At 41.6% G+C, this 26,229-nt stretch overlaps 1 protein-coding gene across 6 annotated transcripts in view; it reads left to right on the plus strand.

Moving 5' to 3' along the window:
- Nucleotides 1–24,027, plus strand: part of ubr4 (ubiquitin protein ligase E3 component n-recognin 4) — a 151,003-nt gene extending 126,976 nt beyond the window's left edge. For 5 of the 6 annotated variants that reach the window (XM_056275365.1, XM_056275367.1, XM_056275368.1 and 2 more), the window contains 26 exons: nucleotides 475–602; nucleotides 1,700–1,829; nucleotides 2,319–2,476; nucleotides 3,305–3,414; nucleotides 4,705–4,846; nucleotides 6,769–6,850; nucleotides 7,115–7,288; nucleotides 7,567–7,688; nucleotides 8,700–8,897; nucleotides 9,013–9,093; nucleotides 9,388–9,475; nucleotides 9,706–9,833; nucleotides 10,372–10,479; nucleotides 11,160–11,276; nucleotides 11,869–12,059; nucleotides 12,394–12,567; nucleotides 12,749–12,848; nucleotides 14,372–14,590; nucleotides 14,829–14,942; nucleotides 17,870–18,012; nucleotides 18,145–18,270; nucleotides 18,390–18,584; nucleotides 19,045–19,269; nucleotides 19,575–19,665; nucleotides 21,993–22,155; nucleotides 22,295–24,027. In XM_056275365.1, coding sequence (XP_056131340.1) covers nucleotides 475–602; nucleotides 1,700–1,829; nucleotides 2,319–2,476; nucleotides 3,305–3,414; nucleotides 4,705–4,846; nucleotides 6,769–6,850; nucleotides 7,115–7,288; nucleotides 7,567–7,688; nucleotides 8,700–8,897; nucleotides 9,013–9,093; nucleotides 9,388–9,475; nucleotides 9,706–9,833; nucleotides 10,372–10,479; nucleotides 11,160–11,276; nucleotides 11,869–12,059; nucleotides 12,394–12,567; nucleotides 12,749–12,848; nucleotides 14,372–14,590; nucleotides 14,829–14,942; nucleotides 17,870–18,012; nucleotides 18,145–18,270; nucleotides 18,390–18,584; nucleotides 19,045–19,269; nucleotides 19,575–19,665; nucleotides 21,993–22,155; nucleotides 22,295–22,359 — 3,572 coding nt within the window. In that variant the 3' untranslated portion in view covers nucleotides 22,360–24,027. Of the gene's footprint in view, nucleotides 1–474; nucleotides 603–1,699; nucleotides 1,830–2,318; nucleotides 2,477–3,289; nucleotides 3,415–4,704; nucleotides 4,847–6,768; nucleotides 6,851–7,114; nucleotides 7,289–7,566; nucleotides 7,689–8,699; nucleotides 8,898–9,012; nucleotides 9,094–9,387; nucleotides 9,476–9,705; nucleotides 9,834–10,371; nucleotides 10,480–11,159; nucleotides 11,277–11,868; nucleotides 12,060–12,393; nucleotides 12,568–12,748; nucleotides 12,849–14,371; nucleotides 14,591–14,828; nucleotides 14,943–17,869; nucleotides 18,013–18,144; nucleotides 18,271–18,389; nucleotides 18,585–19,044; nucleotides 19,270–19,574; nucleotides 19,666–21,992; nucleotides 22,156–22,294 lie in introns of those variants that run through there. The other variant, XM_056275369.1, reaches the window with a different exon arrangement.
- The last annotated feature ends 2,202 nt before the right edge of the window (nucleotides 24,028–26,229 follow it).

The raw sequence follows: 26,229 nt of genomic DNA on the forward strand, positions 1-26,229 counted from the left end.
CCTGGTGAGGTTGCGCCATAGAAATTGGGCTTGGGCCAGCCTGGCGTGAACCTTGCGGCTTGCCCACCACATACACAGCCAGCAGTTACCCAACCTCATAAAGCCCTAAAAGACCATTAAAATGGCTCAGATGCTAGTACAGTAGTTATTCTTTTATTTATTTACTCGCTTTATTTTTTTCCTTATTATTATTGTTATTATTATTTTGGGGGTTTTTTTGTTTGCTTTTTTGTGTTTATATTTATATTTAACCTACTGTAATGTGGTTTAATTCTGTTCTGTGAAGGGGCCTGCAGGACGAGGTAGGCTTAGATAGAGGGGAGCAGGATGTGGGTAAATAGGACTTGGAGATGTTAAAATGTTAAAAAATATAGTCTTTCAACTGTAATTGTTCAGTTCAATTTGGTTTCCTTGAAAAAAATTTTTTTTTTTAAATGTTATTGCTGCTGACGTCGTGTGTTTGTGTCCACCTAGCTCTTAGTCTGTTCCTCATGTCAGTGAACATAAAGACGCCTGTGGTGGTTGAAAACATCACCCTCATGTGTCTGAGGATCCTGCAGAAACTGATCAAGCCCCCTGCTCCCACAAGCAAGAAGAATAAGGTAAATATTTTTCATGTCTGCCGCCCAGCCACTGTCCACTCAAGGGTTTACTTGATGGTTGAAGCGGTTTAAGTGGCGATATTACCAGTGTGGTAGGATGTGCAAAGGGCTATGGGGATTGAAGGTACCATTAGTTGAAATTGGAAAAGAAGTTTGAGTATTTTATAATGTAAATATAAAAATCTATATGTATTCCATCTAAAACAAAATGGAAAACACATATTGCTAATCTAACAAACGTAACAAGGCCTATAAAATGTGAAATGTAAATAACTATTTAAACGGTCCCAAACAACGACCGGAACTTAAAAACTACTAGAACGACCGTGGCCCGTCAAAATGACCGCCCATGGTTTGTCAAGATCACGGTTGTCAAGATAAAAACCCAATTGAGATATTAATGCATTACATATGTTAGTATGTCTGTTAAGAAATGACTTGACACCAAAATTAAAATTTTAACAACTTTAATACTATTTTTCAAACAATTTAAAATTGCCGCTGCCCAACATCTGTAAATACTGCAGCGCCTCGGTGGTAGTCATGGTGCATCTGAAACGACGTCTGTAATCAGACATGTTGGCAATAATCAAAAATCAAATTTAGACTATTTCTCTGCACTGGAGAATGCTAGTGTGTTTCTAGGACAGAGCAATGAACTTCGCGAAGGAAATGATGCGACTAACACACATCATAAATAGTAACATGACGCACACGATCACACGCATATTATGAGCTGTGTTTTTGATGGCTCATGGTGGTTTTAGGCAAATCTTATCTTAATTTTTTTGTGCAATTGGTCTAGAACTAATTTTAATGCAAATATATGTAATTTTAGGAGCATTCAGGGAGCGGCAGGTCTGTCTTTTTTTCCACAAAGTTATTAAACTTTGAAAATCCCAAACCGTCAAAAATGACAGCCTTGGTCGTTCTAGTGTTAAGGTAGGTCAAAGTAACAATACATTTCTCTAGGTGGTCAAAACAGAATAAACGGATTTACTTTCCAAGGGTGTAATGGGAAAAGGAAACCTTTTCAATGGCTTTTTTGGATTGCCTGTCATTCTTACTGGTGTGTTTGCTGTATTGTTTATTTAAAGGATGCTGCTGTTGAGTCTCTTACCACAGTGAAGCCCTACAGCAATGAAATCCATGCCCAGGCCCATCTCTGGCTCAAGAAGGATCCCAAAGCTTCTTATGAAGCCTGGAAAAAATGCCTTCCTGCTAGATGTAAGGGATATTTTTTTTCCAAAGAAGTATGCATTGATGTTGCAACCCCATAATCTATAACACAACTTGGCAACTTCAGTACAATTTTTACCCTGAAACAACTTAATCCTGTCATTACCTTAAGTAAAGACAGTCTGTCCTCTGTGGCGGATTTTGACACTTGTTTTGTTCACCAGTACAACCTTCTTGATTTCCGAGCTTTTGCCAGTCGTGCTACCAAAATGAGTATAACATGAATCTATCAAAATAAGAGCAAATCTCTGAAGTTCTTTTCTTGCTTTCCGAGTTAGATATTTAGATATGTTTCCAGGTATGTAGATACATTTTAATAGATATTAGAGACTCTTATTTGTACTTTAAAACATTAAGTTCATTTTCTTGTGTCTTATATGTTGAGTATCCAATCATGAGAAATTCCCAGTATGTGCAAACTTTGGCAGCCACTAAAACTTGAAATTGAACTGGATGGGTTTATTGTGATGACCACAGGCCAGGAGATGGTGTCCAAACCTCAGAGTAAGGCTGAGTTGCGGAGGCAGTACCTGCTGGAGAAGTACGTGTGGAAGTGGAAGCAGTTCATGAGGTCCCGAACTGAAGGGCTTTTCCCTCGATTGCTAAAACTGAGCCATAACAACTGGCTGCGGCAGGTAATACTCATCCACTTATCACTGAATAGAGACCAGCATGTCATATGTTGTATAGTATGTGTTGTTAAGCATCACATTTCGATATGGCCATCTCCAAAGGACACATGGGGGTTAGTGGGAGTTAAGAAAGTTGGGTTTGCCAAGGCAGATAGTGGTATAATTATAAGATAATTATAAGATGATTTAGATAAGGTAAATAAATTAAGGGTGCTTTCACCCCGGCTCATTTGGAGCCGTTGTTTCAAAACCGGGAGCATTTCCCCCCAAAGATCGGTTCGTTTTGGCATATGTGAACACAGCAATCACACTCGGATGTGGGACAAAACAAGTGGGCCGAGATCACCAAGAAATGGTGGTCTTGGTTCTCTTCCAACCGAACCCTGGAGCGGTTCGTTTGCAGTGAGAACACAATCCAACCCAGCGGCCCAAAACAAGCTTACCTGATGCATCTTCAGAATAGAAATTGATGGGTGAATATGTCACTGTATGCATATTTAAAGCATGCATTCAAGTGTCTCAAAGCAGCGTGTCTTTGTACGAAATGCATCAACAAATTATTTTCGAAACCGAGTCTAGATTCATGTTCAAATTGAGTGTGATACTCATACTTATAACACTGGTATAACAGCCAGACAATTGCAACAGCTGCAATGATGAACTTGTGAGTTTGTTCCATTTTCAGTGTGTTGTTCCCATGTTTTTCTTTTGTTTTTGTGTAACAACTTGGCTGTTGGTCATTCCTCTATCTTGAAATACTTTTTTTTTCTGTGAAGCTCATTGTTTTATTTCAGTTTCTTTTTAAGTTGACTGAAGTTGTTTCCGCTCTAGGTCCTCTTTACGCCTGCTACACAGGCAGCCAGACAGGCAGCCTGCACCATTGTTGAAGCCTTGACCACAATCCCTAGTCGCAAGCAACAAGTCCTGGACCTGCTCACCAGGTAGGACCTTCATAAGAAGAAAAAAAAACAAACAAGGAAAGGGTCGGGTTGGACTGGGGTATTAAAACGTATTTCCCCAAAACAAAAAAGATAGTTACAAGTGTAACATGCTAGAAATGGAAAGCAAAATACTTGAATGGTTTGATAGTCTTCCTTACATAAATACATTGCAGCTCCCTAATGTCTACATTTACATGTTCTAATTTAGCAGATGCTTGTCAGTCTAATCTAGCGTTGAGCAGCAGAGAAGACTGTTTTGTGTATCAGTATTAGATTCCTACACAAACTGGGTTATGAAGAAGAGAAAAATTATATTATTTTCAAATTGAATTAACCTTGTTGACTACAAATAAAATTTTAAGGGACAAGCTGCCACTTTGGATTCATGGACAACAAAATCTGTTTAAGTTCTTACAAAAAATTAACCTTTTCAACTTTTCCTTTACTGAGTGAAAGTTATAAATTGATATTGTTTTTTTCTGTAATTGAGTCTCATTTTTTGTATCTATTATATGCCTTCACTTTAACCCTAAATTATTGTGGTTTTACCATTTGGTTTGTATATTAAACTTGCTCTTATTTTAAGTCCATTGTAAGTATGAGTTTGGTGCTGCATAAGATACAGGTACAGAAAAATAAACAACATATACAGTTACATACAGAAAAGTATGAATTACAGCCCCATTACAGGGAAGGCAAGTCTGTAGAAATGGGTTTTAAGAAGTTTTTTTTAAAGCTGTTTACAGACTCATCTGATCTAACAGAGGGGGAGACTGTTCCAGAGGGACAGGGCCCTTACGGCAAAAGCACAGTCACCCTTGGATTTGTGGATGGAGCGGAGTATAGATAAGAGACCCTGGTCGGAAGATCTGAGTGGCCTAGAGGTGGAGTAAGGATGAAAAAGTTAGGAAATGTATAAAGGGGCAAGACCATGTAGGGCCTTATAGGTGATAAGCACTATCTTGAAGTCCGTTCTATACTTTACGGGGAGCCAGTGAAGGGATGCGAGGATTGGTGTGATGGGAGATGATTGTGGTATTGGTTAACAGCCTGGCTGCAGCGTTTTACACAAGTTGCAGGTGGGAAAGGGCTGCTTGGCTGAGACAGGAGAGAAAAGCGTTGTTGTAGTCAAGGCATGAAAAAAATGAGGGCATGGATTCGTAATTCTAGATCTCTGGTTGATAGCATTGATTTGATTTTTGCGATGTTCCAGAGTTGGAAAATTGGGTTGTATTGTAACGTACAAAATGTGCTAAATGAAGTTTGATTGACCTATTTTGTATTCATCAGTTATCTGGATGAGCTAAGTGTAGCAGGGGAGTGTGCAGTGGAGTACCTGGGTCTTTACCAGAAACTGATCAAGCCAGCTCACTGGAAGGTGTACCTGACAGCCCGTGGAGTCCTGCCCTATATTGGTAACCTGATCACCAAGGTAAGACAATTACTTTTCCTAATGCTAATTAGATTGTGAAATTCTTTTCATTTGTTTATCTATTTTATTTGTCTTTTAGAAATTTGAATACTGTTTTTGCAAGAATTTGCTGTCAGTAATAATTTTATGATTACGCTGATACTTGTTATTCTCAGTTTCTCTAAAACAATGCCTTTTTCATACCTCTTTATCCCTGCAAGATGGATAGCCTGGAGGGGATTATGCATTTAGTCTTTATGTGTGTGTGTGTGCGTGTTTGTCTGTCTGCGTGCATGTGTTTGTCTGTCCGTGGTTAATCTCGCAAATTACTGGGCCTATCAGCCGAAAAAAAATGTTGTGCAAAGTTATGACTGTGTGATCAAGAACCTGTCATGGTTGCGGTGATTCAAAACTTTTGAAAAATGTTTGTTCTCGCTACTGCCGCTCCCTCTCTTCATTCATCCTCTAGCTCGCTCGACCAATGCTGCTTTCTGTCGCTGCCCCATCTGAGTCAGCTTACGTCTACTGTTGACTCGGATAGGGCAGCAACATGATCAAAGGTTATTAAAAGAATTATGATAATCAAAAAAATGTGAAAGTTATAAAGGAACAACTTGCACTAGGTTGCAGTCAAAACAGGGAGTGTTGCGTATTCCTGTTGCTCCCCGATCTGAGAAAACTGTGGATGTGAGTCACGCTTGCGTGGGCATAAACGATTTACCCAGCTTTATTATATCATGAAAATAAAGACAAGGGTTAGGGTTAGACCAAAATGGTCGCATAGAAAACCTTTTCTTTTTTTGACCCTCCCCTTTTCTCCCCAATTGTGTCCTGCCCACTCTTCCGAGCTGTCCCGATCTCTGCTCTGCCGATCTGGGGAGGGCTGCAGGCTACCATAGTACTTCCTCCGATACATGTGGAGTTGCCCACCACTTCTTTTCACCTGACAGTGAGGAGTTTCGCCAGGGGGGCGTAGTGCGCTATTCCCCCAGTTCCCCTCCCCCCAAACAGGCGCCTCGACCAACCAGAAGAGGCACTAGTGCAGCGACCAGGACACACCCACATCTGGCTTCTCACCCGCAGACACGGCCAATTGTGTCTGTAGGGACGCCTGACCAAGCCAAAGGTAACACGGGGATTCAAACCAGCGATCCCCAATTGTGCGATGTTGGTAGGCAACGGAATAGACCGCCACGCTACCCGGACGCCCAACCTTTTCTTTTTTGAAACTGCAAGTTCGTATTAGACCTGGTTGCATTTGTGCAAGGGTCCGCCTAGGAGGCTGCGCATCCACAGGCAAAACGTTTTTATTAGGTAGATTTTTTTAGCTTGAGCGCTGCATATGAAAAACCTTTTATCCCCCATATTTCCTGTTCAGTCGACCTGGACGCTGCTCAAAAATCTTACAATGGCAGGAAAAACACTGGTTTTTCCGTCTGTATGTGCATCTGTTTGCTTCTAATCTCGCATACTACTGGGCCTGTCAGTCTAATATTTTTGTCTAGTTATGACTATGATCAGGGACCTCTTATGTTTGGGGTGATTCAAAACCTTTGAAAAACTAGTTTTGTACTGCAATTGTGTGCTAACTCCTCAGCTGGTTTTTAGCCTAAGTCCGAACACTGGAGAAGGGGAGATACGCAAGGCAGTGCCTCCATATTTTCCCTTCTGCCAGTGGGCAAAAAAAAGGTGTGGTTTGTCGCCAAGTCTGTGGGAGCACTGGCGAAGGGGAGATACGCCTGGTGTATTTCATCAATAGGATATTTTCCCCGGTTTTTTGTGTTGTAATTTATTCATTCAAATTACTTCTTTAAGAGTTCCCACAATTTCAGAGTTAATAAAAAAAAAGTGTCTCACTGAGCCAAGAATCTCGATGATGCTGATTTGCATAATTTTTCAATGCTCAACCCTAAATGTTAAACCTGTTATTTCTTTATGTTTAGGAAATAGCCAATCTGCTGGCTCTGGAGGAAGCTACACTGAGCACAGACTTGCAGCAAGGCTACGCCCTAAAAAGTTTGACTGGTATGTGCCTTTTTCCTGCACAGTTTTAATGTAAATTGGTTGGCAAGTTTTACTAATAAATTTAGTAGAGATTTTAGGAACTCAAATAATTTCTCTAATACAGAAAACAAAAAGCATAGATTTAACCAGCTAAGAAATTTAAGGGTGTGACAGAAAGCTATTCAGTTATTAAATCTATTAAAAATCAGGTTTGCTTCTTTGAATTAATGTCTCCTCTAGTGTTTCCAGTTATTTTCCCTGCATGCATTTTCCTGTCTCTTATAGGCCTTCTCTCCTCCTTTGTGGAGGTGGAGTCCATCAAGCGCCACTTCAAAAGCAGGCTGGTGGGCACTGTGCTCAATGGCTACTTGTGTCTGAGGAAGCTGGTGGTTCAGCGCACCAAGCTCATCGATGAGACTCAGGACATGCTGCTGGAAATGCTGGAGGACATGACCACAGGTCTGCTTTCTCTAGAGGAGTTGATAGAATCAAAGATGGATTTGAAGTAATCCGGCTGCACTTTAGGGTGCCTATGTCGTAAATAACCTTTTAACTGAAACACAGTGCAAATTTTTTTGTTTGTTTAATGATTACTTTGTTTGTTTAATTCAAATTGAACAGCATCCTGTGGCAGAAATCCTTGGAAAGCTTTTTACTTCACCTTCATTCGGTGTAATAGAGAACATTTGTTTAAAAAAGTCTGTGTTTTAGTGGTTACATCTTCATCCTGTTATTAGGAACTGAGTCTGAAACCAAGGCCTTCATGGCAGTGTGTATTGAGACGGCAAAACGTTATAACCTGGATGACTACAGGACACCTGTGTTCATCTTTGAAAGACTGTGCAGCATCATTTACCCTGTGAGTGGTCTTCCTTTCTCACATGACCATTAAAGCTTAGACATTTGACAGTTCCAGTCACAGTTAAACACATATTATTTTGATATTTTTTCCCCCATGTGGGGGAAATCTGAGAGGTTATGGGCCCTTGTGTTGTAGGTCACCAGAAAATAGTATTTTCTTTGTTTATTTTGTTTTTAAGAATAGCATAACTTAATAGGGAAAATATACCTGACGCATTCTTGCCTCTGACCTATCTTGTATGATCTGTAGTCATACAATATTTTGCGGGGAAGAACTACATTGGAGATCACTGTTAGGTTTGTTTTCTAGTGAAATGATGTTAATTTCAATCATGCAAGGCCTAAAATTCCCTTGAGTTTGTCTATCTTTGCACCATTGGTTAAGAAACAATATGTCCGGGTCCGCGGTGGCGTAGCGGTCTAAGCATCGGCTTGGTGTCGATGCAGTTGCCCACTGGGGACTGGGGTTCGCGCCCCGGTCTCGTCAGATCCGACTATGGCCGGACTCGATGTAGCAGCAATCATTGGCAACGCTGTCTTTGGGAGGGGGGCGGAGTCGGCTTGTGTTCGTCATGTGAATGCGTCTCTGTGTGTGTCGGAAAAACAGTGGTTCGGCTTGGATTCGCCTTGTCACGAAAGTGGGGAGGCGCTTTCCTTCGAGACTGCCGGCCGGAGAGATGCAGTTGGCGAACGCATGCAATACAAGGGTGGGTGTTTGAATTAAAATAGGGATCAATTGGCCACTAAATTGGGAGAAAAAAGGGAAAAATCAGAAATAAATTTAGAAAAAAAAAAAAAAGAAACAATATGTCCAATCAAATGATGTGCTAAAACATTTCAGTGCTCTGTTAGTGGTGTTGAGTCAACCACTGCCAAGGTCTGAGCTCACCATTTTGCAATTCATTTAACCTCTTTTAGGTAGCATAAACAAGACAAAAGTCTTTTTTTTTTTTTTTTTTTTTTTGGAGGGTCATGGTATATTCCAAACAAGACTTTTTTGTGTTATCAGGAGGAGAACGAAGTGACTGAGTTCTTCGTGACCCTGGAAAAAGACCCTCAACAGGAGGACTTCTTACAGGGCCGCATGCCGGGAAACCCCTACAGCAGCAATGAGCCTGGCATCAGCCCTCTTATGAGGGACATCAAGAACAAGATCTGCCAAGACTGTGACCTGGTGGCCCTGCTGGAGGACGACAGTGGTATGGAGGTAATATAAACCATTTTTTAATGTTGAATGTGTTTTTATTTGGCTGTTCCTTTTTTAGGAATGTGTTTCATTCCTCTAGGGTTGCATTTGATTTAATGTGATTCCCTTCTTCCAGCTTCTGGTCAACAACAAGATCATCAGTTTGGATTTGCCAGTGGCAGAGGTCTACAAGAAGGTCTGGTGCCCTACAAATGAGGTAAGGTTGTCAGTGCATGGATGTCTGAAAAATAGAGTAAAATGCGTTTTTGTTTCACCAAATAACACACTACTAAAGCCCTATTTGAGTACAGTAACATGTCTTAACTTGTGGGAAAGAATTGTGAGCACACAACAGTACATGTCTTGCAGTTCTCCCCATTTCAAATTTCCTAAAAGTTTCACTTCTTCTTTCACCAAAAATGTTGGTGCTGCCCCTCTTAAATAAAAAGGTTAATATTGTGTCATAAAATCCCTGGAAAGAGTTATTTATCAACAAGCTCTCTTTTCCAAGGGTGAGCCAATGAGAATTATTTACCGCATGAGGGGCCTACTGGGAGATGCCACTGAGGAGTTCATAGAGTCATTGGACTCGACCACAGGTAAGACTGGATGATATTGTTGTCCTTCTAGAGGACCTCATTAAACTAGTCTTTGATCCTGACACTCTTACATTCTACTGCAATGACTAATGAAGATGCCATTTATCTACATTCACGTCTGTTGCTGTTGCATCCGCTTGCAATTACAGCAATCTTAAAACTGTCACATAAAAGACTGGAATAAATAGTTCAAATTCATATCAGCTAAGAAGTACTTCTCTCCTCTACAGATGAAGAAGAGGATGATGAAGAGGTCTATAAGATGGCAGGAGTGATGGCTCAGTGCGGAGGACTGGAGTGCATGCTCAACAGGTTGTCAGGAATAAAAGACTTTAAACAAGGGAGACATCTGCTCACCGTAAGTCAACACAAAACATTACTCACAATAACAGGAAAATAGTCACCACTTACAAACATAATGAAACTTCTTGGGGAGGTCTGGACATTCTCATAAGCTGTATACTGTCCCCTATTCCCAGCTAACACAAAGGAGACCTAAAGCAAACCAGGGTTGTCCAAAGGTGGTGTGGAGTGGTACATACACAGATTTCTATGATTATTTGTTAATGTATCTCTGCTTTATTAGACTTTGTACCTTTACAAATAATCAAATAATAGATTAGAGACATACCAATGTTATAAAAGTCATGAGCAGGCCACTATGCCATGATGTACTTGGAACAGAATGCACAAGTACAAACACGTAGACGTACACAATCATACTATTTGTATCAGGTATGCCATACCAATATTGAAAATACACTGAACTTGTTTTACACCTGGAGAATAATATGAGTGTCACTGCTTGCATACATGTGTGCTTGATGTGTTTCTGACCTTCATGAGGCAGAATAGATTTTAATTGTTGGACAATGTGATTCTCTCTCCCCTTCCAGGTTTTATTGAAGCTCTTCAGTTACTGTGTGAAGGTTAAGGTCAACAGACAGCAGTTGGTAAAACCAGAGATGAACACACTCAACGTCATGCTGGGAACTCTCAACTTGGTGAGCCGGTCCTCCTCAGCACTTACCGACATGATCTGTGTCCTCTATTGGCTCTGTTAATCAGCAGTCCTGGATGAGGGTTTAAGTACAAGTAGACTAGGTGTTGATCTGAGGTGGGAACATGTGCAAAGAGAGGGGGTTCCGGGCTGTAGCAGAACTTACTGTTGAAACCTCTAGAGGTGTTCAAGGGATGGATTTATGATGTGAGTCTTGAGTATTGAATCGTGTTTGTTCAGACATAAATCCACTAGTCAGCAAGCACAAATACTAAACATAACAAGGTGCATCAGATCATGTGAAAAGTACAGTTGTAATAAACCTTCATTTCTTGGTTCACCCAAAAAACTGAGCTAAGCTGTCAGGGAAGCATGTTTTTTTCCCCCCAGCTTACATCATCGACAGCTGGTATCGGTCTCAGTTGGTTTATGCGTTCTATTAGACAACTGTCACTCACCATTTCTTTGTACCATTAACAAGCCATTATGTTACAAGGTACAAGGAAATGCCTAAACTAAACCTGCTGAGGTTGTTGGAGATGCCTAAACTAAACCTTTGACTAGTCACTAGTGCTTTTTGGCAGATCTTGCCCAGAACTGGGCCCAAAAGAAAAATCATTGCTCAAGGAAGGTGTAGGCTTCAGAACGTATCCTATGATTCATCCTGATATCTCTCTCCTCCAGGCTTTGGTGGCAGAACAGGAGAGTAAGGACAGCGGGGGTGCCTCCATAGCAGAGCAGGTCCTGAGTATAATGGAGATCATTCTGGACGAAGCAAATGCAGAGATTTCAGAAGACAAGGCAAGCTTGTAAACTCAGATCTCTGCTTCCAAGTGGTTGGTTGGAGACAAAAGTACACAGTTAGCTTGACTCAGTTGTTCGCTTGTCTCATTTGTGGGAAGAAATTCCAAGTTTTGTGGAATCATTGTGAAATGGCCATATTTCAGGATTAGAACAACCCACAGGATAACAGGGATATGGATTGAGTGGTTTTTCCTTTTTCTTTTTTTTTCCTTTTCATTTTGTGACTTTTTCTATTTTTCCACTTTTTTAATCAGAGTTTGATTAAGAAATCGTGGAGGGTGAGGACGTGTAATGTGAGGCATTAACAGATATAATGAGGTGATACAGGACTAGGGGACAACCACACTCCTCACCCCTAATGTTTTGAATGCACGGATAAGATAGATAACAGTTTAGAATTCAAACTGTACTCTTTTCAAAAACAACTGTTTGTTTGTAATGACACATTTTACATTTTGTCCAGGCTTGCATGCACGGTGTTGGAAGTATCATGAGACTCTTGACTTGTTCAGTCTTTTATTAACATTTTTACTCCAGGCAACTTAAGTGGTTTCAGTGTCTAAAATGGGATTGGGCATGTCCTTTCCAGGGTAACCTCCTGCTGACGGGAGATAAGGATCAGTTGGTCATGCTTCTGGACCAAATCAACACCCCATTTGTACGCTCCAACCCCAGCGTCCTGCAGGGTCTGCTGCGTATTATCCCCTACCTGTCTTTTGGGGAGCTGGAGAAGATGCGCATCCTGGTAGAGCGATTCAAGCCCTGCTGCAGCTTTGACAAGTGGGCACCTCCTGTTTTTTTCACCTTTACAAATGCTTAGGGGTTCAACCACACATACTAGAAAGCATAGAAAAGTTAAGAGACCTTACTGTGGAGATTTTGAGGGATATAAAAGTTTGAAATGTTCAAAAAGGGGGAGGGGGTCTGGATTCAACACCACAACAAATTGAAAATTGAAAGCCTCTCATGGGAAAGTTGTAGTGTAGGCTTGTTATGTTAACCTTGAGTCAGTTGAGAGGGTAATATCTTCACTGGCCAAGCATTAATTGCTAAAAAAGATTTTGAAATGGAAAACTAGAATTGTTGTAACAACCCCCAACCCCCTCCCTCCAAGGTATGATGAGGAACACAGTGCAGATGATAAGGTATTCCTGGATTGTTTCTGCAAAATCGCTGCCGGAATCAAAAACAACAGCAATGGTCATCAGCTGAAGGACCTTATACTTCAGAAGGGGATTACACAGAATGCCCTTGACTACATGAAGAAACATATCCCCAATGCCAAAAAGTAGGTCTATCTCTTACTCTGTGTACAATTTGTAATTCAAAACAATGAAAGTGATTCTTCTTTTTCCTGCTCCTCTATGGTCAGGGGTCATCAGAACATTTGATACCATACCCATGTATATACATGCATTTGTGATCTTGTGGATATTTTGTCCCTCTCTGGCATTTTTCTGTTTGTTCAGTCTGGATGCAGATGTCTGGAAAAAGTTCCTCTCACGACCAGCATTGCCCTTCATCCTTAGGCTGCTCCGTGGCCTGGCTACCCAGCATCCTCCTACCCAGGTAATTAACAGAAACTCAAGATAGTCTTTTCCTGTGGGGCTGGTCTCTGGTTGTGCTGGGCGACTCACACGCAAGGGTGCTTGTAATTGCATTTAAAATTGTGTGCCATTAAAAAAGTTTGCTCTCAGCAAAGCTTTCTTGGTTGATTTAGGCTGGATTCAGACAGAATCAGGCAATGCAGCGACTTGGCCGCAGTGGTGTGCGATGGTCTGGGCGTGTCAGTACATGGGCCATTGCAATCAGTGATCACCGCAATGGGCCATTGCAGTGATCATGGCCCATGTGGGCATCTTCAGTCTGATTGCCAACATAATGTCATTGGCCACCGCAGTGTGACATCGGGTTGTGTTGCTGTAAAAAGTTGAATCTGGCTCAACTTCTTGCTGGACACTGCTGCGGTTTTTTGTTTTTTTTGCACAACCCCCTGCAGCAAGTGCTGCCGCAGCACTAAACGCACTACCCTCATTCAAAATGAATAGGAGGACTTGCGTTTTTGATGTATTGCCTGATTCCGCTTGAATCCAGCCGTAAGTAAAATTAAAATTTTCGAATGAAATTTATCATTAGCCTGCACCATTGTATCCACCCTCATTAGATACAAAAAGTTGCATTGTCATGAATTTATTTATTTAGTTACTTCCTTTTTAAACCTTTTAAATCACATAACACAATAAGCCAAGAACAAGATTAACTTTAAACTTAATTGGTTAAGTTCTTTTTAAGTGCTTGTTCTTACATATCTGCTTGTTAGCCACATTAACCTTGCTTCTTCAAACTTGGCAGTATGGCTCAACTGCTATGGTGACAATAAAAAAATGATGAGATGTTCACTTTGAAAATGCCATTGCTGGGGGTCCGCGGTGGTGTAGCGGTCTAAGCATCGGCTCTGTGTCGATGCAGTTGCCCACTGGGGACCGGGGTTTGCGCCCTGGTCTTGTCAGATCCAACTATGGCCGGATTTGATGAAGCAGCAATAATTAGCAACGCTGTCTTCGAGAGGGGGGCGGAGTCGGCTTGTGTTCGTCACATGAATGCATCTCTGGGTGTGTCGGAAAAAACAGTGATTCGGCCTGGATTCGCCTTGTCACGGAAGTGGTGAGGCATCTCATTCGAGACTGCCGGCCGAAGAGATACAGTTGGCAAATGCATACAGTACGAGGGTGGGTGTTTGAACTAGAATAGGGAGCGATTGGCCACTAAATTGGGAGGAAAAGGGAAAAACTCTGCCATAAAAGAAACGTCCCTCACAGACTATCATGACTCAGCCCTTCTCCCCATCTCAAATCCAACCCACACAACAAACCAAAATAAAATGGTGTCGCAGAACTGCAGAGTTTGCTGATTCCCCACATTACAAATTCTACTTTTAAATACACCAGTGATGGAAAGTATTGAAAATTACATTTGTTTGCTTGTACATAAATCGTCAGGATTTTAAAATGCTGCACTTTATAAAAAATTTTAAAAAATTGGAAAAATGAATAAAACCTGCCTGTATGTCTTTCTTCATCTTGTCTGGCCAGGTGCTGATAGGAACAGATTCAATCACAAACCTACACAAACTGGAGCAGGTATCCAGTGATGAGGGAATTGGCACTTTGGCGGAGAACCTGCTGGAGGCATTGAGGGAGCATGCCGAGGTCAACCTAAAAATTGATGCGGCCCGCAGGGAGACGAGAGCTGAGAAGAAGCGCATGGCCATGGCCATGAGGCAGAAGGCCCTGGGAACGCTGGGCATGACAGTACAGCACCAAACTGTTCAGTTTCACTTCCACCTCCACCTCCTACTCCCCCCCCCTTTTTTTCTTCATTTTCTTTTTCTCCTTCTTTGCATGTGCACAGTGTTTCTTTTTCTTTCTACTTCTTTTCTTCTCTTGTTATCTCCTTTCTTATTTCCATTCCCTCCATTTCTCTGTCACTCATCATTTATGTGCTGTGTTGCTACTGTTTCCCTACAGAGACCATTTCTTTGTTTTTCAGACCAATGAAAAGGGTCAGGTTGTGACCAAGACCTCGCTGCTAAAGCAGATGGAAGAGTTGATAGAGGAGCCAGGCCTGACCTGCTGTATCTGTAGGGAAGGTTACAAGTTCCAGGTACATAAACATAACATGGATTGTTAGTAGATTACAAATAATGGGATAACACCAGTGTGGTTATGTAGGAAGAGTAATGTAACTGCAGTCGCAATAATGTGATTGTGAATTAAATCAATAGACTTGTTGATTACTTCACAGTTGCTTACAAAGGGAAAATGGGTATGCGGCAGTAGTGAACCATGACTCTTAAACCATGGCCCTCTGAACCCCCTAACCTCGTCAGAAAAAAAGCAAACTTCCAGTCTAGCTTACTATCTCCTAGACTACTGCAAAAGTTGCCCATGAAAACTCCAGCGCTGAAAGACAAATTAAGACGTGAGTCCAACCCAGGCAATGCAACGAGTAAACAGCACGAAGACAGTGAGAGTTATCACCAAAAAAAAAAAAACAGCCAATTTCTAAAGCAAAATGCAAATCCTCCTTACAAATAATCGCATCATCACACAAGCTGTGTGTGCACTTCAGCGAAATATGGTGACAATGGGCCAGGGTGCAAAAATTATTTGCAAAACGCATGACAGCTGCCACCTCCTACCACACAAAACCAACAAAATTTCGCGTAAGCCTACGCATCATGACAGCGCACACACAGCCAAGCAACCATTAGAAACGGATGCTTCAGAACGATGGACAGTGAACAGCGATCATGGCATTTTGGGCACCCACCACCACAAACAAGTAATATTGTTGATAAATAATATTAGATTGGCACAGTGGCCTATTAAATATATACACTCACTGGCCACTTTATTAGGTTCACCTTGCTAGTACTGGGTTGGACCCCCTTTTGCCTTCAGAACTGCCTTGATCCTTCGTGGCATAGATTCAACAAGGTACTGGAAACATTCCTCAGAGAGTTTGGTCCATATTGACATGATAGCATCACGCAGTTGCTGCAGATTTGTCGGCTGCACATCCATGATGCGAATCTCCCGGTCCACCACATCCCAAAGCTGCTCTATTGGATTGAGATCTGGTGACTGTGGAGGCCATTTGAGTACAGTGAACTCATTGTCATGTTCAAGAAACCAGTCTGAGATGATTCGAGCTTTATGACATGGCGCGTTATCCTGCTGGAAGTAGCCATCAGAAGATGGGAACACTGTGGTCATAAAGGGATGGACATGGTCAGCAACAATACTCAGGTAGGCTGTGGCGTTGACATGATGCTCAATTGGTACTAAGGGGCCCAAAGTGTGCCAAGAAAATATCCCCCACACCATTACACCACCACCACCAGCCTGAACCGTTGATACAAGGCAGAATGGATCCATGCTTTCATGTTGTTGACGCCAAATTCTGACCCTACCATCCAAATGTCGCAGCAGAAATCGAGACTCATCAGACCAGGCAACGTTTTTCCTATCTTCTATTGTCCAATTTTGGTGAGCCTGTGCGAATTGTAGCCTCAGTTTCCTGTTCTTAGCTGACAGTAGTGGCACCCGGTGTGGTCTTCTGCTGCTGTAGCCCATCTGCCTCAAGGTTCGACGTGTTGTGCGTTCAGAGATGCTCTTCTGCATACCTCGGTTGTAATGAGTGGTTATTTGAGTTACTGTTGCCTTTCTATCAGCTCGAACCAGTCTGGCCATTCTCCTCTGACCTCTGGCATCAACAAGGCATTTTCGCCCACAGAACTGCCGCTCACTGGATATTTTCTCTTTTTCGGACCATTCTCTGTAAACCCTAGAGATGGTTGTGCGTGAAAATCCCAGTAGATCAGCAGTTTCTGAAATACTCAGACCAGCCCGTCTGGCACCAACAACCATGCCACGTTCAAAGTCACTTAAATCACCTTTCTTCCCCATTCTGATGCTCGGTTTGAACTGCAGCAGATCGTCTTGACCATGTCTACATGCCTAAATGCATTGAGTTGCTGCCATGTGATTGGCTGATTAGAAATTTGCGTTAACGAGCAGTTGGACAGGTGTGCCTAATAAAGTGGCCGGTGAGTGTATGTTACAGTAAATGTGCATAATGACCGTTTTCCCAAATAAAGCTTGGTGACAGCGGCAGCCAGAATAAAATCAGTTGGCACGGCAGCCAGCGTGGATAATTGGCAATGATGTCCTCTTCACTAGTGGTAACATTACTCGCAGCTTCCATCGCGAACCAACAGGCTAACTAGCTACCTAGTTTATTGGTTTTTTTCTTTTTACACACACACGCTAGCTAGTGATTCTGTCCCCTCGCGGCGGGTGGAACTTGTCGTAAAGTTAGCGATAACAAAGCCCACCCATTTAGAGGGAAGATATGATTGGTCAACTTTACTGTCATTTGAAATGACTCTCTCATTGAATTGCTATTGCTCGGATCTCTGTAAAATTATAGCTGGATGACCAATCTGAAAGCATAGTGTTTTCTTCCTAGCAACTACTGAGGCAACAAAGTTCCGATAGAGACAAAGGGGCTTTTATTTAACCCTTAACATGCCAACACAAACTGAATCGGCAGGTTTGAAGGGTTTATTTCCTCAGGAACATTTTGCTTAGCTGTTGATTGTCAAATTATGAATTCATAAGATAAGATTAAAACTAGCTTTTTAAATATTTTTTAGAATATCTTTTGTGCCTAGAGGGCCCTGACAGTTCCCCTCTGGTATGCAATCTGCGAAAACAATGAGACAACTTTAAATACTTAAAAAATAATGGTGGACAGTAGTAATGCAAAACACTCTTCAAAGGACAATCTCTAAATTAGAGTACATCATTTAGTCTTATGAGTATTGTTGAATATGTACCTGTGACCTTTATGGCAAAGTAATTGTTAGCAGAGTTGACTATATTATATTACTAAGTATTCAGGGGGTTGCACTGAGGATAGCAACTGTCATTTTATCAATAGTGTACAACAGGAGACATTTTCAAAGATGATGTACTTGGTTAATACGTTCTTTTGACATTCAGATCTTTATCTATTTGTCTCAGCCTACCAAAGTCCTTGGTATTTACACCTTCACTAAGCGTGTGGCCTTGGAGGAATTTGAAAACAAGCCTCGCAAACAGCAGGGCTACAGCACCGTCTCGCACTTTAACATAGTTCACTATGACTGCCATTTGGCAGCTGTCAGGTAGGAACACATAGACACACAAATGCACGTATGTCTTTTAATTTTTATTTGTAAAACCACTTCTGTATTTACAGTTTTTCTTTGGTCTGATAATTTAACTATTTCACCTACTCCTTTTCTCCCGCCGGACAGGTTGGCTCGTGGGAGAGAGGAGTGGGAGAGTGCTGCTCTCCAAAACGCCAACACCAAGTGCAATGGGCTGCTCCCTGTGTGGGGGCCGCATGTGCCAGAATCAGCCTTTGCCACCTGCCTAGCAAGGTAATGACATAAATGTAGACAAACACAAAAGCTGGGTAAAGAGCATCCTTGCACATAAAGAACTGACCACCATACGAAAACTTTAATCTAAACCCTAACCTTCGTTGGCTCTCTGCCAGGCACAACACATATCTACAGGAGTGCACTGGCCAACGTGAGCCAACCTACCAGCTCAACATCCACGACACCAAGCTGCTGTTCCTGCGCTTTGCCACCGAGCAGTCCTTCAGCGTGGACACGGGAGGGGGTGGTCGAGAGAGCAACATTCACCTCATCCCTTACATTATCCACACTGTGCTCTACGTTCTCAACACGTATGTACCAATCCATTGTAAAATCTGTCACAAAACCCCATAAAAATGACCGTTGGGTATTAGTAGGCAAAGAAAGGTCCAACAATATGACCATACAAGCAGTTACCCATGCAAAGTACCAATAGAATAGAGGCAAGAAGGATGAATAGCTGTCCAAGTAACTATTAAGCTGGTTTGTTGCTGATCTGTGAGTCCCACCCACAGCAAGAGGCAGACACTTTATCATCCACTAACTTAAATGACTGACAGAATCCAAAATCCACCACCCACCTTTGACAGTCTAACCAGCTAATTAAAATTTGTACAGCCAAACAGGATACTTGTTACTTTTCAAAACCTCTGACGGAGTTGCCAACCTCACCAGCTACAGCTGAAATCATCCATGTTTTAAATTATTCTTGATGCTTCGTGCGTGGTCTTAGTTTGCAAACCCTTCCCTCCATCCATGTTCATACCATAGCACAAGAGCCACATCCCGGGAGGAAAAGAACCTGCAAAGTTTTCAGGAGCAGCCATGCGATAAGTGGGTGGAAAGCTCGTATGAAGTGGACGGGCCACACTATTTCACCATGCTAGCCATGCACATCCTGCCACCAGAACGCTGGAGGAATACACGCATGTACTTCCTGCGACGGCTCCTCATCACTGCACACGCCCGCAAGGTCTCTGCAGTCTGCACCAACAAGTATGGCACAAACTTTTTCTCTTTTTGTTACATTATGGGCATTTAGCAGAGGATCCTACCCTAAAAAGATAACTTGCACGAGAGCAGTGGTAGGACTGTTGTCAGATGTAGTTATGATTATGTAAATGCAAGGACACTACGATGTTAGTGTTGTCATTTTGATATATCTTGTGATTGTGGGTATGTCTGCCATTCTGGTGGGGCACCACAAGCAAAACATTTAAGAATGATTTTATTTTTTCCAAGACAGATGTTTATTTGTGCCTTGCCGCTAAACCCACTCCTCTCTTATGCTGTCCTGATAGACTCACAGATAAAACACCAAAGGAGTATGCAGTGTACCGCTCGCCTCTTCTCTTCTGGGGCCTGGTGGATCTGGTGTACGACATGTTCAGGGTATGAGTATTTTCAAAACTGACAACACCAACAAAACCAGTATTCTGTATATATTTGTATTGTATTGGCAGTCCAGCGTACTGATTGTGCAAGCTGTTTCTTTTTGTGTTGCAGGGATTTTAGGGTATTGACTATTCTCCCACCTAAACCTATCACAACAGACCAAATATATCAGCCTGTCTATTGTATTTCAGTGGAAGACCCAAGTTTATTAGTAACAATATGCAATTTCCATGATATATTACTGATTCTCTGTTACAGGTTATGAGCAATAAAATAATATATTTGATTTCTATTGCATTTTTTCCACCTGCTTTTTTTTTGTGCTGTAAATGCAACAAAAGCAGTACTTATTTTATTCATCAGTGATAATAGCAAGCTAAGCTCCAGTTTATAGGGAGTTAAAAGACCTGAGATGTAGCTCTGGGCAAGGCCTGAGATAGCAGAATTTATGTACAGTGTCTTGCAAAAATATTCATACCCTTTGAACTTTTCCACATCTTGTCACGTTTCGACCACAAACATAAATATATTTTATTGGAATTTTATGTGAAAGACCAACACAAAGTGGCACACAGTTGTGAAGTACAAAGAAAATTATACATGATTTAAAAAATGTTTTACAAATAAAAAACTGAAAAGTGCGGTGTGCAAAAGTATTCAGCCCCCCTGAGTCAATACTTTGTGGAACCGCCTTTTGGTGCAATTACAGGTGCAAGTCTTTTGGGGTATGTCTTTACCAGCTCTGCACATCTAGAGACTGAAATTTTTGCCCACTCTTCTTTGCAAAACAGCTCAAGCTCAGTCAGTTAGATGGAGAGCGTTTGTGAACGGCAGTTTTCAGATCTTGCCACAGATTCTCAATTGGATTTAGGTCTGGACTTTGACTGGGCCATTCTAACACATGAATATGTTTTGTTTTAAACCATTCCATTGTAGCCCTGGCTTTATATTTAGGGTCGTTGTCCTGCTGGAAGGTGAACCTCCGCCCCAGTCTCAAGTCTTTTGCAGACTCCAACAGGTTTTCTTTCAAGATTGCCCTGTATTTGGCTCCATCCATCTTCCCATCAACTCTGACCATCTTCCCTGTCCCTGCTGAAGAGAAGCACCCCAGAGCATGATGCTGTCACCACCATGTTTGACAGTGGGGATGGTGTGTTCAGAGTGATGTGCAGTGTTAGTTTTCCACCACACATAGCGTTTTGCATCTAGGCCAAAAAGTTCAATTTTGGTCTCATCTGACCAGAGCACCTTCTTCCACATGTTTGCTGTGTCCCCAACATGGCTTCTGGCAAACTGCAAACGGGACTTCTTATGGTTTTCTTTTAACAATGGCTTTCTTCTTGCCACTCTTCCATAAAGGCCAGATTTGTGCAGTGCACGACCAATAGTTGTCCTGTGGACAGATTCCCCCACCTGAGCTGTGGATCTCTGCAGTTCGTCCAGAGTCACCACGGGCCTCTTGGCTGCATCTCTGATCAGTGCTCTCCTTGTTCGGCCTGTAAGTTTAGGTGGACGGCCGTGTCTTGGTAGGTTTGCAGTTGTGCCATACTCTTTCCATTTCCGGATGATGGATTGAACAGTGCTCCGTGAGATGTTCAAAGCTTGGGAAATCTTTTTATAGCCTAACCCTGCTTTAAACTTCTCTACAACTTTATCCCTGACCTGTCTGGTGTGTTCCTTGGACTTCATGATGCTGTTTGCTCCCCAATATTCTCTTAACAAACCTCTGAGGCCGTCACAGAACAGCTGTATTTGTACTGAGATTAGATTACACACAGGTTGACTCTATTTAGTCATTAGGTCAACATTCGATCATTCAGCAATCATCAGGCAACTTCTGAAGGCAATTGGTTGCACTCAGAGAAAAGGGGCCTGAATACTTTTGCACACCGCACTTTTCAGTTTTTTATTTGTAAAAAAAATTTTTAAATCATGTATAATTTTCTTTGTACTTAACAATTGTGTGCCACTTTGTGTTGGTCTTTCACATAAAATATATTTATGTTTGTGGTCGTAACGTGACAAAATGTCGAAAAGTTCAAGGGGTATGAATACTTTTGCAAGCCACTGTAGGTGAACATTATAGTCAATAACAGGGAGCTCTGTCTACAATTTATTTGAAGTAGTTAATGCAACATCCAGTCCTTGACATCATCTAGTCATGTACTGTAGCCAACCTACAGGGATTCATATTTCAGAGATCTGATATTCGCTTACAGTTTTTGGCTCCAGCATCCCTGCCACCCTGAAAGCAGGATAAACGGTTTGGATAACGGATGGATGGATTGTTTCAGTATGTTTTCCTTCTCTCTTTGACCAAGCAGAAAGTGCCCACCAGCAACACAGAGGGGGGCTGGTCCTTCTCACTGGCCGAGTATGTGCGTCAAAACGACATGCCCATCTACGAGGCCTCCGAGCGTGTCCTCAGAGCCTTCCAGGACGAGCTTATGCCCGCTGAATCCTTCTCAGAATTCTTGGATGTTGTAGGTCAGTCTTCATGCACACGCAGTACACAGAAATGCAGATTTTACCAGCCAAGTGCTGATGGTTCAGACTCTCAGGAACTCAAATTGATGATGTATTGCCAGCTCTGTGCTGTAAAACTTAAAGCCACATTATTTTTCAGGTCTGCTTTCTGAAATACCGGACCCGGACCTCTTCCTGCAGGATTTGTTGAACTCTGTGCCCTGATAGCCAACCTCACTGGCCCCATCATCTCCGGCAAGCCCCACATCAGCCCTGCTGATAGCGCCAGGAAACCCCACCCCAACTGAAACTTCTTTCCTTTGTCCCCCCACGTAAACACACATACACGCACAGTACACAAGCACACACAAAGTACACACCATGCTTCCTTCTCACGTTATATTTCCTGACCCCTGATATGGCATTTTCATATTAACTTAAAGCAGAAACTCTGTAGTCTGAGGAATTCCTCCACTCAATGACGACGTCTCTGTAACATCTAACACAATAAAAAACACAGTGTTGTTGGGGGGGGGGGATCACACTCTTAAACAGAATTGACATGTTGACCTTTTAATCCCTACCAGTTTGGTGTAAAGTTGCGAGCACAATGAGATTTTCCTCAAGCCAGAGACCACCTGAGTCTCCTTTTGATGATGTGATCAAGAGACAGTGTGGAGCGCTTTTCTCAGGAGCAGAAGGGAAAGCAAATTCATAGATTTGAAGGCAGTTAAACCAGGACGTGGGCACAGAATACCAGGCTCATAACCAACACAGCCATGATCCCAGAACTCGGATGGAGTTGCTTCCATGTTTTGGCATTTTTATGGCACCACTGGTTACTACACCATTGATGGCATGGTTTCTACTTTTGGGGTAAAATTAAGGCTTTTGTTTTTTGTTTTGTTTTTTTTTTACTTTCACAAATACTGACACTACACATTGACGCTACTCTGGTGAGGACAGTTGAAGTAACGCGAGTTCTGTTTCTGAGTGGATGTTTTGGGGGCTCTTAATCCCCGTGTTTGGGGTGCAAGCTTAAGTAGCTAAAAAATTGTTTTGAGATTTGACCTACAACATCATGAGAGTGGCATTTGTTTTTTATCTTATCCTCTTTGGTTTGTTTTAAGTTTTTGGGGTTTTGTTTTTTGGTCAGGGCTGTTTAAAATGGCAGAAGTTTTCAGTGCCACATGGCAACAAGCTAGCCTGTTCCATTGTCCTCAGCTTTTTCCATTGGGTCTTTATGTTTGGTTCTAACTGGAATTTGAGTGATGAGCAAGAAAGAAAAACATTTGTGTTTTGATTTAGTGCGCATGTGTAAGATTTATTTTATCAGTTACAGAAGCAATCAGGCTGAAGGATTAATAAGCAAGAAGTGTTTTATATTTTCTTTTGCAAGGCCACCTCTTGGAGACAAAGTAATGGACCTGTGAATGATTCCACCCGTTGCAATGAAAAATCATACCTGTCTAAATGAACAATAAATGGACCTACATTATATCTGCAAAATGCATTTTTTTCTTTGATTTTTGTTTTGTTTCAGTTTTTTTCCTCCAACGCTCTTACCAGAAGTTATTTTATCTACTGCCCCCCCCTCCTTTTTTAAGTTATCAGTCTCCCCCATAGTCATTGACAACACTCCTCAGTCAATCCCATGAGCAGTTTTCTGGTAAGAAAGGTGCCGCCGAGTTTTTATCCTTGGTGATAAATTAACTCTTGAACATCTGGATGCAGTCTGAACGGTGTCCTTGTACTCGAGAGCCGAATGCATGGTGTGGAGTTCACCCGATTTATTGTTAACTTCGCCTATTCCCGCTGCTACAATGTTCAACTGTTGCTGAATGTCTGCTTTTTGGATTTAGCCTATGATTAATAAAGCCGTAATAATTCCAAGTCTGACCCGGGGTTGCATTTTTCTTGTTTTCTATGTCTTTTTCTTATCATGCAGTTAAAAAGGATGTCATTCTGAGCCCCTGCATGTGTGTAATGGGACAATGTAGTTTTTTATTTTTAATGCTACACGTAGCACTGAACGGTCTGGACAATAAGTTAAGACATGGATGTGTTTTAAAGTAATGAAGATTTTATCTATTTCGTTACATTTAGGAGATGAACTTTATTTATCAGAATACCGATTTAAAACCACCATGTCATGAGTAGATTAAAACATGCATGTTGACACGGCCCTGTAGTTGCGTTGCATATTACATATACATTACATATATTTTGTAGTCTGATTCTTAATAGAGTCCGCATCCTGCAGGTGCTCAAACCAGCAACTTCCAATTACCCGCTTGTTTGCTCAATGTTTGTAGGTGGTTTATATTTTTCTTAATCAAATAACTAACTAAATATTCTTCAAACAAAACAAAAGTTGAACATTGGTAAAAGCAAAGACAGCATAAAAGTAGGAATTCAAATGAGCAATGGCTGACATTCCAACCCAGAACTGCAACAGCTGTCTTCACAGGTGTTGGTTTTAAAAGTTTTTGAAAGAAAATGACAATTCATTTTTAAGCAAAAATGGATTGATTCTGGTATTTTAGTATATCATGGTGGCCCAGTGGTTAGCACTGTTGCCTCACAGCAAGAAGGTCCTGGGTTCGAGCCCCAGGTTGTCCCAGGTCCTTTGTGTGTGGAGTTTGCATGTTCTCCCTGTGTCTGTGTAGGTTTCTTCCGGGTGCTCTGGTTTCCTCCCACCATCAAAAAGACGTGCGTGTTAGGGTTAATACTCCTGTCTGTGCCACTGAGCAAGGCAATGGAAAGAAGAAGTGGAGTTGGTCCCTGGGCGCTGCAGCTGTCCACTGCTCCTATACAATTGAATGGGTTAAATGCAGAGAACAAATTCATTGCAATACAATTCGTTGTAAGAATACAATGTCAAATGAAGTGGCTTTCATAATCTCCTGCATCTGACTTAAAACTATAGTAAAAATGAAAGTTCACCCTGACCTGTTTAGAGCTAGTGGTCTAAGGTGGCTGGTCACTCACCTGGTCTCGATTTTTGAACGATTAAGCAAAAAAAAACAACATTTGTGTTAGGTTGAAGCTTTCTGCTGTCTAGTGACACTAGCTCTAAACACACTAGACGGCGTTGTTTAGTAAGTTATGTTTGACTGTGGCGCCTGCATGAATAAAATGTCATAATGCCTCTCGACCGTGCATTGCTGATACTAATCTTCTCATCCAAGGGTAAAATTCACATGCATTTGTCTTTTAATATAAATTTCCCTCACTGGTATACTACAGCAAAACCCTAATTGATAGAAAGTGTCATCAAATAAAATCAAACACAAAATGAGTTTGTGCAGCTTCAGTATAATTTTATTTGTAATTTACATAGCTAACCACATGGTGTTCATTTTGCTCAGGACTTCTTCATACAAGACATTACATTCATGGAAACGAAATATAGTACTTATTACAACACCTGAGAAACTTTTCACTAAGTCACTGTACATGGATTATGCATAGGCACGAACATTTTCCTTTCATCCAAAGGAATATGGCTTTCAGTTCCACAAAACCTCAAGAGGTGGTCTATTAATGACCATCCTCAAGGAACACTGAGGCTCATCTTAAGGCATCTAATGCACATGTTGTGGTCCAACTGGGGACCAAATCAAATCACAGTTTCAGTGGTCATAGACAATAGGTCATAAACTTTTACTCAAAAACTATGGACTGAAAATAAAAATCCATCGGTTATTCTTATCAAACCTCTGAAAAAAGTATCTTGATTTTTCAGAAATTTAACCTCTGGAAAATGGTACCTTTGCTTCAGTGCTTCATTGCTTAAACACAGATAGACTTATTTACTCATGTATTCTAACACTTGAAACAACGGTCTATAAATGACCATCAAGGGACACTAAGCCGCTTGTCTTAAGGCATACAATGCACATTTTAAGGCTCATTAAGAACCAAATAATATTAGTCTGAGCAGTCACAGAGACCAGGCCACAAATACTCAGACTATGAACTGGGAAAAAAAAAGTCTTTCAACTTGATATTGTGTTCAGTGCTTCAAATCCTTGTACGCAAATCAGACTCTCAGTCATTGGTGAACAGTCTTGCACCTCACGTGCTCCTGTG

The sequence above is a fragment of the Lampris incognitus genome, chromosome 2, assembly GCF_029633865.1.
Source record: "Lampris incognitus isolate fLamInc1 chromosome 2, fLamInc1.hap2, whole genome shotgun sequence".
Taxonomy (NCBI): Eukaryota; Metazoa; Chordata; class Actinopteri; order Lampriformes; family Lampridae; genus Lampris; species Lampris incognitus.